General features: G+C 41.1%; 1 protein-coding gene across 4 annotated transcripts in view; it reads right to left on the bottom strand.

The window, feature by feature from the left end:
• ADCY8 (adenylate cyclase 8) overlaps positions 1-12,041 on the bottom strand; it is a 204,919-nt gene that overhangs the window by 96,320 nt on the left and 96,558 nt on the right. For all 4 annotated transcript variants that reach the window (XM_025993463.2, XM_025993464.2, XM_025993465.2 and 1 more), the window contains exon 6: positions 5,028-5,186. In XM_025993463.2, the coding sequence (XP_025849248.2) occupies positions 5,028-5,186 (159 nt within the window). The remainder of the gene's footprint in view (positions 1-5,027; positions 5,187-12,041) is intronic.

Genomic DNA, 12,041 nt, shown 5'->3' with positions numbered 1-12,041 from the left:
CTTCTAACTGTCTAACTCAGACTACTTATTTGTGCTGTGTGGTGGTCTGGGTAGATTAGTATGGTGATTATGAGCATGGGCTATTTGGCCAGATTGCCTGGATTAAAACCCTAGCTTTACCACTTGCTAGCTGGGAAATCTTGAGCAAGATACTTAAATTTTCTACAAGTCTGTGTTTTTACCATAAATATGGGAAAATAAAAGTACCCATCTCTTGGGGTCACTGTACATACTATAAAAGCACATGCTTAAATTATTAAGAGTATTCTCAAAAATGCGTCTGTGATCATAGTACTGTTGTTTATTCCATACTTTCTCAAGGCTTACAGGATACAACTAAGCTCTAAAGAAGGCTTATAAGCCCCAATTCTCTGGGCTGTATCACTGCAGGGCTCATTTTCTGACACTGCTCCCCTCCTATACCTTATGCTTTCTCCAACTAATCAAGTAATTGGCATTTCTTTAAATTCAAGATGCAATGTCATGCCTACCAAATTCAGAACAAGCCATTCTCCCTGCCTAGAATGCTCATCCCATGTTTTCTACATGACAATTTCCTATTCCCCAATTCAGCTCAAAAGTCATTTCCCTTAGGCTGACTTTACTGCTTCTCTGAATGAATAGATGGATGAATAAGGTAGATGATCAGTATTTTGCTTGGCTTTTGCAATCTTAAAGAATGTATATCCAAGGAAACAATAACATTTTTTAAAAAGAGTATTTCCAAATGCATCATACTTTGAGTACGAGCTCTACTTCCCCATTCCCCCTTTTTACTCATCCTATTATGCTCCTTGCTTCCAGAGAATGACATACTGCAGAGGACATATAAGGAAACAAAACTGAAAAAAAAATGCATTTCTGATCACTTCAGATACATTCACCATGTTTTCCAAGTAAGTGTCATAATACATAGTCATTGATTTCAAAAGCATGGCAAGATATTAAAAATAAAAGCATGGGACACATGTTTTGAACTTTCTGGAGAAATGTCTTCTAAGTGCAAATTATTCTCATGATGAATTTTATTACTACGTGGGAACTCAGTCAAATAGAAAAGTCATTGACCTTCTATGAAATGAATGCTCCAAGTCTTCCTTCTAGGATCAAGTTCAGAGGCAGGTGTTACCAAGCTGTCTTTTTCTCCCAGGCAAAATGAAACTCCTGGGAGGGTTTTGTTAAGACTGGTGGTTGATTTTCTCTTAAAATAATTAAGTTAAATACTAACCTCATTTGATATTTTATCTGGATTCTACATTTTATTATTCTGCTATCAGTGCTCCAGGAGACTAATATTTGCATATACTAAATCAATATTATGTTTTCCACAGTGGAAGACATCCTCACTTTTATTTATTGCTGATTTTTCTGCTGAAGTTCTAATCAATACACACTTAAATGTTTTGATAGGAACTGGGCTTCAGATGTTCATTTTCATCCTTGCTAGTGCCTTGAGCTTGAGAGTGAAGCTTTTGCAGATGACAGTGTGGTAATTACATTTTCCCCCCAAAGAAATGAATCTGTTCTCAGACAATATTCTCATATATTGAATGTCGGGTCAACATCTTCTGGTAATTTCAAATGCCAGGATATAATAATAAGAGTCATGAGAGTAAATAAGATGTAACAATTGGGTAACACTTATTTTGCATAAATGTCATTTTGTGGCCGAAGGTATTATTACATGCTTGGCTCAGTGATCATCTTGTATAATTTCCATTCTTCCCAACAATTTTCAGGCACAGGCATTTCTTCCCCTTTTTGCAGATGGTGAAATTGGCCCAGACCATGAGTAAGTAACTGGCCTGAAGTCGTATCAGTGGCAGATGGCAGTGCAGGACTGAGACAGGGACTTCCATTTTCAGAGACTTTTCAAGACCTCATAGATGTATCATATGGTTATCATTACAACCATGACCACAGTGAAATTTCCTGAGCACAGGACAAAGGATTTTACATGCATTATCTCATTGAACAAAAAGCTCAGGAACAATGGTTCTCAAAGTGTGGGACCAATGCCAGCAGCATCAATACCACCTGGGACCTTGTTAGGAAGGCCTATTCTTAGATCTTCTCCAGACATATGGATCAGAAACTCTGAGGGTGGGGCCCAGTGCTGTATGGCTTAACAAGCCCTCAGGTGATTCAGATGCATGCCTAAATTTGAGAATCCCTGCTGGCTTGGGGCCATGTGGCTGGTGTCCATACCAGAGAAAGGGTTTTAATCCAATTCTGCATGACCTCAGGATCAGGGTACCAACCACTCACTAAGCCAACAAGTTGTACACCTCCCTCTCTCTTCTTCTGTTCTATGCATCATGCTAACCTCTGGGGACATAGTGAGGTCTTAGAGAGTCACAATAAGAAGACAGCCATGAGCAAGTTGGATAAATCAGTCTAGTGATTTAACAGCAATGCATAGTGAGGCACTTAATAGCTGTTTTTATGTGACATCTTTAGTTTCTTTGAGCCTCAGTCTTCTTATAAAAACAAGAAAGCTAAGACTGGCACATTTGGTTTCAGCACACTTCACTTTATTGCACTTTGTAGATATTCCATCTCTTACAAATTGAAGGTTGGGGCAACCCTGCGTCGAGCAAGTTCACTGGCATATTTCTCCAACAGTGTCTCTTCACTTCAGGTCTCTGTATCATGTTTTGGTAATACTCACAAGATTTTAATCTTTTTCATTATTGTTGGATGTGTTATGCTGACCTCTGATCAGTGATTATGATTTGCTTAAAGTTCAGATAATGGTTAGCATTTTTTAGCAACAAAATATTTTAAACTAAGATATGTACAATGTTTTTTAAGACATGATGGTACTGCACCTCAGGAGACTACAGTATAGTGTAAACTATATGCATAGTGTAAATTATATGCACTATAAAAACAAAATGTTCACTTGACTTGATTTATTGCCATGTTTCCTTTATTGTGGGGATCTGGAATTGAACCCATGAGATCTCCAAGGTATGTCCGAATTTACTATGTGAAGTGTCATAAGATCAAAGGATGTAACATATTGATGGTAGTTAGCAGACTGGTGATTACATGGCAGGTATTCAATACGTGTTTGAACTGGGGGCTAATTCTCACTGAAAGGAAAGGTAAGCTGAGTTTATTCCTATATATCTTGATTGACAGGAAAAGAAAATAGGTATTTGAAGAGCAAATAAGATCAAACTATTTCAAACCACGGAGGATTTGGAGACCTGTCTTGGTTTTACTATATTTCTGCACACCGGCACATCCTGTGCCTCAGCAGACCTGGATACTGTACAGAAGACTAAGTACTCTGTAAGTACTCTCTTAGTGGAAACCAGCTTATTTGAGGTGGATAGCCTCCTCAGCCCAACTTTACAGTGAAAGAACCCGGTGGAGATTCGGAAACTTGCCTCAGCTTCTATAACTGAGAAGTAGTAAATCCACAGTTCCAACACATCCTAAGATTTAAACTCAGTCACTCTTGTGTTTCTTGGTATGATTGAGAATATGAGCTAAACTGGCCACCAGAAGTCAAAGCAGAATGTCACACCCCTCCCGAAGCTGTGCTCTGTGGTTGGCAAAGGGAATTTGCTGAGAGTATGGCAACTCTTCTTGCAGCGACACATTAAAGACATAAACATAGATGGGTTAGCTGTCTGGTTTGTTTGAATTCAGCTGGTACTTATTTGTAGGAAAATCCCAAAGAATTTAAGGATTTAAAAAACCCAGTGGTGACACATTAGGCATATCTTAGTTCTAAGCCCGCATGGCAGGTAGTGGTGACCATTAAAGACAGTTAGAGCTCCCTTAAAAGGATGGCAACTGGCACGAGGACATCATCCCACAGTTTACAAAGTGCTTCACACCCACTGCCCTATATAGCCTCAGACAGAACCTGTGAGGTGGGCTGTGTACATTTGGCAGATGAGAGAACAAACCCCCAAGGAAAAAGGACATAAAATCCCAAGGTACCATATCGGTATTACGGTCTCTGGTGAAGAAAGTGAGCTCAGAGAAGTTAAGTATTGGCTCAAGATCATGCAGACATAGCAACGGAAGCCACATCTGTGCTAAAATCACATACCAGGTGCTATGCATGCTTCTTACGATTTGCTAAAGTAACAGAGCTTAGTATGGGCCTGAGTCGAAATCCTAGTTTCTGTGATACCACCTGCTACTGTTTATTTCCCATGATACCATGTTACCCGATATTAAATATAATTAGCAAGGAATGATGGCAGACACCAGAGAACTCTGTGACTCCAAAGGTAGAGTTGGGGAAAGGAATATGAGTCTGCCTCTTGGTTGGTCTATCATCTATCTATCTATCTATCAATCTATCTATCTATCTATCTATCTATCATCTATCTATCATCAGTAATCTGTTAGAGTACATGCAAGAACTTAGTACAACTTACTGGTTCACATATACCTAAAATCTTACTAGGCCCCATCTGTGTAAGCAGAATATTACTACTACCTTTCAGGGCTCAGTGAACCCTCCCAAGTCACAAATACCATTGGGGATTCCAGTGGTACCAATATCCACTGGTCTTGCCAGCCAAATTTGAAAAGGTGAATTTTCAAGGTAGGGTAAGGTCATATAGAAAGTCAGGAGGTCTTACCCACGAGAACTTCTTTGACAAGTTACAGACTCTGCATATATTCTGCTTTACAGGCACTGGCATAGGGTCTGGACACCAATGTTTTTAAAAGATTCCTCTGTTGATTCCAATGGGAAATCAAATCTGAAAACCAGTGTTTTGCAGGGCTGGATCCTGAACACCTGCATGTGGTCCCACCATCCTCACTGCCTGTGATGAATTTCACTAGGTGTTTGGAGTCAATATTTGTATGACATTTTAATGTTCTGACTCCTCTCCAAACAAGTGCTTCTTAGATGGCTACCTCTGAATTCTGCACACAGGAAACCAATCGTCACAAAGTGAGCAAGTGACAGAAGTTAAACAAGAAGAGGGCTTTGCAAAAAAAAATAAAAATAAAAAAAAAAAAAAGAAGAGGGCTTTGTCTCGACTTACCCGGGGATTCCTCCAGATTCAAGCTTGTTCGCAATGTCCACATCCCAAGACCAGACATCAAACTGCCACTTCCGCAGGCCCAACACTCCACACAGCACCGAGCCCGAGTGGATTCCGATCCGCATGTCAACATCATGCTTTGTCCTTGACCTCACATACCTGTTGACATAGGTGAATGGAGACACATGCATAAAGCCAGAGTGGGCACTCTTGGCCTTGGCAGCAGCCCCATCCTCCCCAACTCTGTAAGTTCCACTCCTGCCCATTTATATGCCACCTATTCTGAAGCCTTCTTAGATTTTTTGGTAACTGGAAGGAATTTCTTGCTCCCACAAGCTCTCCTAGTCTTGTACCTGAAATTTTAATTGTCCTTATCACCCTTCTCCCCAAACTTGCTCATCCTGTGCAATCTATCTCAGAGAATGGCATCATCATCTTTCTCTGTCCACTAGCACATAAACCTGAGATCAACTATAGATTCTGTCCTCTGTGACATACTCCATTTCCATGCCAAGTATATTCATTTTCACTGTTTCTTTCTCTCCGTTCCTCTCACCAATCCTCTAGTGCAGCATGCTCTAGTCGGGGCGCCCTGCCCCAGCCTGATCTTTTTCCAGCCCACGCTCTCTAGGCTATCAGAAATACAAATGTGACCTCATCATTCCATCACTCCCTCCTTGAAGACTCTTTCCTGACCTCCTACCTCAAAGGCAGTGGTCTCTGGAACAAAGTGCTCCCATCCCAGGGTTGAGTGGGTTCATCCATAGGCATGCAGGAAGATAATGTTAGAACTTCCATTTTTGCTCTTTGAACATCTTTACCCAAATTTGATATATGGGTTGCCCTTACTGACCTCACAGGGTCCATCCCAGACTGTAAGCATTGTGGAAGCTTCTTGAGAAAAGGAATTCTATTCTCAGAAGGTTTCTACAGGCACCCACATCCCTTCTTAGCTTTCAGAGCAGTTCAAACAATTTTAGTTTGAGTTAAATGATGTCATGTGCGTAGAAAGAAATTCAAATGGTAAAATATGGTCAACCCTTGAAACCACACCTAGAGATTCATGCCTTGCAAATAGTTGGGCTTAAAAGCATGACCCGCCCCCAACACTGGTCTTTATGCTTTCTTTTATTCTTTCAAATAAAAAGAAATAAAGCTTCTTTTTATTTGAAAGAATAACCAAAAGAATGATTCCATGTACAAAACCAAATCTTGTATTTGCTGTTTCTAACAAGTTGTAAGATAATACAAAGTGATTTAAATAAGAAAGTAAAATTTCAGTGGGTTGAAAATATAGAAACATTGAAATAAATCAGATATGAGGAAGGCAGCCACAGAGGAAGATCTGTGGATGAAGACACAATTCTTGTCCCTGGTAAAGATTCTAGTTTCTGGATCAATGTTTTGACTTTAACTTTTAAGTTAAAACTATAGAGTACCCTTTGTCCACTGATGAAGCAAATAGTAGAAGCCAAATGGAAAACTTGAATAAGGCAAAAGGAGAAACAGCATCCAGCACTCAAGAGGCACATTTCAGCTCTGACACAGTTGCAGAGTGAGTTTCTGTGGGGCAGGTCGCTGGGAGAGGTCAACTGTGGATCCGTCCGCCAGCTGTGTCAAGTACTACAATACCAAGCACCTGGTAGGATTGTACTTTCCTGTATATTTTGGGTTGGTTTTGGCCAAAAAAATGTGAACAGATGTGACATGTATGATTTGCTTCTGGGCAAAAGCTTTAAGAGCCTGAACAATCACACACATTCTCTCTCTTTCTCTTTTTTCCTTTCCTTCTATGTCAATTGTCACTCGAGGACACTTGGAGGAGACTTCTAAACTGGGGTTCTTAAGTGGGGATGATGTAGAGTGGTACCTTGCCACTCCCCCCAACCCTACCATAGGGACAGGAAATATGAGTAAAAGGTATATTTTTGCTGCTTTAGGCCACTAAGATTTGGGAGGATGCTTGTTGCTTCAGCATAACCAGGGCTAGGCTGACTGGTATGATCATCAGTCCCAATCTACCTTCTTCTCATCACTTCTTCACTGTAAGGGTTAATATGGATTCTGGCACCAGATTACCTGAGTTTATATCTTTCTCTGCCATTTACTTGCTGTACGACCTCAGGGAAATTACTTAACTTGCATGTATCAAATGGGAATAACAATAGCATTGTCAGGGTGAAACAAACAGATGTATGTCGAGTTGAGAAAGTATCTGGCCCATGCGAAGGCACTTGGTTGCTTATCACATATGGAAGAACCACAGCCAGACAGTAAAAGGATTTCCTTGTGGTCACATAGTTGGCAAGTGGGATTCTAGGACCAAACTGGGGTGTTGGGTCTTTCCACCTCACCCTCTTTGCAACATAGGTCCTGCATATGGCATAGGATCCTGGGCAAAAAGCTTGGTCTGACCCTGAGTTTCAATAGCTGTGAAATAAAGCTCTAACAGATTGCTTCACTAACGGAGATTTTGTGAGCCCCGAAGGAGGTAATGGATGTTAAAATGCTTTGCCAACTAATTGTGAGGGACTATTGAACAGCACACTGTGCTAATGCCATTAGGTAATTAACATGATACAGGGAACGCATTGGAACATCTTAATGAAAAGGCATTTAGATTTTTTATTTTCTTCTACAAAACAAAAATCCTAATAAGACAAAATTTCCTTACTGCACTGTTTTTTTTCCCTTTCTTTTTGTTATGTCTGGGATTTGACTTAAATGAAAGATAGGAATGAACTGTGTAAAAGTAATGAATAATTTACAGGTATTGATCCTCCTTGGAGAGACTACCCGGTGGTTCCACAGAACAGCACACACACACTATGTGTTTCAAGATCAGCTCTTGAGGGGAGGACCTGTGAGCATTCTTGAAGCTGAAACAAAGGCATTCTGCTCTGAGTTAACAGGCTTGTTCACTTCTTCCAAGCAGAGCCCCAGGGATACTTTGCTGTGCCTCATCAGTCACAAATAAAAAGAATATGACTATAGATCACTTGCATTCTAACTATGTGTACCCTCTCTTTCCTCCCCACAAACTCTGAGCTTCTGGAAGGCAGGGGTACTATCTCTTCTTTCCACATGCCCAGATCTTAACACAGCACTGAGTGCATAGGTATTGTCAGTGCTCAATTCCCCCATCTGTAAGCATTTACTGCATTAATGGACAAAGCTCCAAGGCTTTCTTGCTCTATAGCTCCATGCTGTCCTAGGAATTTTCTACAAGTCCCAGGGAACCACGGAGATGTCTTTGAACCTGCCACGTTTTCCCCTTCAAATAAAGCAGCTTTGATCTCATCTGTTTCTCATGGTGGGCTTCCATCTAAGATTTCTTTTAAGGAAAGAAATTATTATTAGTTTTTGCAGCTGTATGTTGAGCTGGGGACCAATAACATAACAATCAACCTGCACAAAAATTGAAGATGTCATTTCTTTTATTTGAACCATCAAAGAGGAGAGTGCTTGGTATATGGTAAAACATGAAAACCCCGAGAAGTTTTCTTTTGATTTCAATGCTTCAAATGGTTCTGTTTTAGCCAACTAATCAATCTGTAGAAGGTGCTGGAGGAATGATAGGAAGCATAATCTAGTAGCCATCACTGATCTGTAAATCAGACTCTCTCTACTGTTAAATGAATGGATGAATAAAAAGACCAACTTCAGCAGCACCTGGCAGGCTCAGTTGGTTAAGGGTCAGACTTTTGATTTGGGCTCAGGTTGTGATCTCAGGGTCATAAGATCGAGACCCTTGCGGGGTTCCCCACTGAGTGTGGAGCCTGCATAAGATCCTCTCACCCTCTCATCCTGCCTAACTTCCCTCAGCCCCCCTGTTTCTCTCTTTCTAAAAAAAAATCAACTTTCCACTGGAGCAGTTAGTACTGTGGGGGGAAGGATGCCCAACTCTCCAGCTTTGGGAGTAGAGACCAGAGCTCTGATCCTTGCTGGCTGTGGGAGCTAGAACAAACACATATGTTCCCCCTTCTCCTCTGGCAGTGGCATGATATCACCTCTCAATGCAAATCACTCTCAACACCACCAAGGGGCAGAGCCTGCATTGAACGAGGCCAGGATGTGAACTTAGGTTTCCTCTCTTGCTGGCTGTGGCCCTCTGGCTAGGTGCATTAGGCTCCAAATCCTGCTCTCTCAGATGCAATGGGAAAGAGAGCAAGTCCTTTGCAGAGTTCTTAGGAGGCTTTGTAAAATCATGTATATAAAGCACTTAACATGATGTAAGCAAACACTCAAAAGTAATAACTGATACTAATTTTTGTTAGTAGTAACAGCTTATACTTACATGAATATTACACATGTTGAATTGGATAAAAGATTATAAATTGATCACACAGCCCTTTCCTGCTTAAACTGTGCCTGCATTCACTCTATTTACAACAAAATGCCTTCAACCCACCCATTTAATATACCAGGTAGGCAGTTCTACGCATAAATTGTCTTGCAAAGGATGAACTAACATAATTTAATAAAAACTGCGTGGCCCTCAGCTACCTGGAAGAAACGGTACCCTTGAACATTCTGGAAAAAAAGAAAGGCAAGAAAGTTAGTTATGGAGGTCATCTGCGATCACTGCGCAGGGTAAAACACAGGTGTCAAATCTTACCTTTACAATAACCCTGTAATGTATTATTCTTACCCACACCATTTTCCAGGGAACTGAGTTTCAAGAAGTGCCTTTCTTTAAAGTCACACAGCTACAAATGAAACAGCTGGAATTTCGTCCCAGATGTGTGAGCCCAAACCCAATGGTCCATTTCTACTACCCTACATAGCTTATTTGTATAAAAAGAGAAGCTGCTTAGGGATATATGGAACACTGGGATCTGTTCTGACTCCACCCAATAGGCCAATGACAATCTCTAGAAATTAATTCCAGAGGCATCAAACTTATAATGAGCTCCCTTCTGTAGATTCCAGAGTTTACTGAGGGTTCCCCAGAGGTCTCTCACCATAGTGGTGGGGGCTGCCGGCCTGGTCGCTATAGATCCTGGCTTCACCTTCTGCTATGACCCATTCTATGGCCTCTGCTGGACGTCAGTGTCAGACTGCCCAACAAAACACCGGGCCCATGTGCTTCTTAAAGTGTCTGAAAGCCACCATGTCTCATCCTAGCACAGAAGCTGCAATTCCACTAAGTGCTTCAATTTGATTCCCACGGCAATTCTGAGAGGTAGGTAACTCAGCGTTTTAAGCTTCCATTTTACAGATGGGGGAATTGAGCCTCCAAGAGAATCTGGGTGTGTCTATTTCCTTTTCTGTGTCAGGCCTTTTACATTCATGATCTCATTTCGTCCTCACAACTATCAAAAGCCACAGAGTTCATTCACTTGCTCCTTCATTCAACAGGCGTCTCTTGAAGAACTCTGCAGATGCAAGCAGTTAACCAAATGGACAAGTCAGGAAGTCAGTGTCCATATTCATAGAGCTCTGTTAGGAGGGTTTACTGCACTGCACAGCTAAGAAAGCCTGAGCAAGAGAGAGGGTAAGTCATTCAGTCGAGGTCACTAAGTAATGGCCCCAGTCAGTCCTCACTGTGCCAGACTCCAAGCTGAGTGCTCTCCAGACCCTTTGCTGCTGCCTGTACTTCCTTCAGCATTAGACTCCTATTTTTCGGGTGGAAAGTAATGGAAAGACCTAATGTTGCAATTCTGTTCCTAAACAGTGCAGACCTAGTGAGAGAAACCATCTGGCCATCCATTTTCCATCACAGAGCTTTACGTTTTTCTCTTTTTCTACTAAAATAGATTTTTAAGAAACTAAGGTTGCCCAGATGTGTGTATGTGTGCGTGTGTGTGTATTCTAGAAAGTATACTTCTTTAAACTCACAACCATTTTCTTGTTCCACTGAATATGAATTTTAGTAAACCATGATGCTTAATAGTTACCCATTTTCCTATTTGGTAGCATGTCAAAATTTATCCAAGTATTTCTTTGCCTTTGAACATTTACAGAGTCCAACAAACTGGCTCAGAGTCTTTCTCTGCCACTTACAAGCTGTGTGTCACTGTCAGAAGTTACTCATCCCATCAAAGTTTCAGGTTCCTCCTCTGGGAAGTGGGGAAAGTAATAGTAGTATCCCCCAGGGTTTAGGTCAGGAACTTTTGTATATATTCTGGCACATGGTGAGCCTTCAATTAATAATAGCTTTATCAACTCTTATTACTAAATATCATCTGTTTTCACCATTATAATTTTGCAAAACAAATAAACAAAAAAACTCCTGTCTGTGGACTGACGACCACTCTGACTGCTGCATCTTTAAGAGGAGAGAGGACTTTATGGGTGCTGTAGTGAATGGCGTTTCAGAACAAGGTGGGAAATGGGTTTAGGGGAACAAAATTGGGAGACAAACAGTGATTGGTAAGGGAGCGAAAAAGAAGGCAGGAGGGAAGAAAGAAAGGAAGGAAAGAAGGAAGGAAGGAAGGAAGGAAGGAAGGAAGGAAGGAAGGAAGGAAGGAAAGAAAAGAGGGAGGGAGAAGTGAGGTAGTAGAGAAATAGAGCAAAAAGGAAGTATAAAAAAGAGAGAGAAAGAAAGAGCAGGAGACACCAAGAGGGGGCTTAGTCATTCTTGCCTCAAATGAGGGCAGCAAAAACTCCTATTTTTCATTCCTTGTCCTCCAATGTTGCTTGGCAAGGCAACCCTGCCACAAGGATTAAGATCTTGCTCCAATTAACTGTTGGGGACCAGCCAGTTCCTGCTTGGCATTCTGGTGTCATTCTATGACTTTTTAGCAACTGCACTGAAAAGACCAGGCTCTGCAATTTTCATTAAGATTCATCAAGGAAGCCTTTTTAGATCATTAATAAAGCTACTGCATGGAACAGCCCACCTTAACTCTGGTGTCTTCTCAGCTATCAAGCCTCCCCAAAATAGACCCGGGCATGTGAAGAGGAGCCACCTGGAGCCACTTCTCAATCTATTTAATGGAACTATTATCTAAACCCATTTTAATTAATTTAATTTTATGAACAGACATGCATAAGATGGTATTAAATGCT

The sequence above is a fragment of the Vulpes vulpes genome, chromosome 13 (assembly GCF_048418805.1).
Source record: "Vulpes vulpes isolate BD-2025 chromosome 13, VulVul3, whole genome shotgun sequence".
NCBI lineage: Eukaryota > Metazoa > Chordata > Mammalia > Carnivora > Canidae > Vulpes > Vulpes vulpes.
This window is presented reverse-complemented; position numbering and strand designations above follow the sequence as displayed.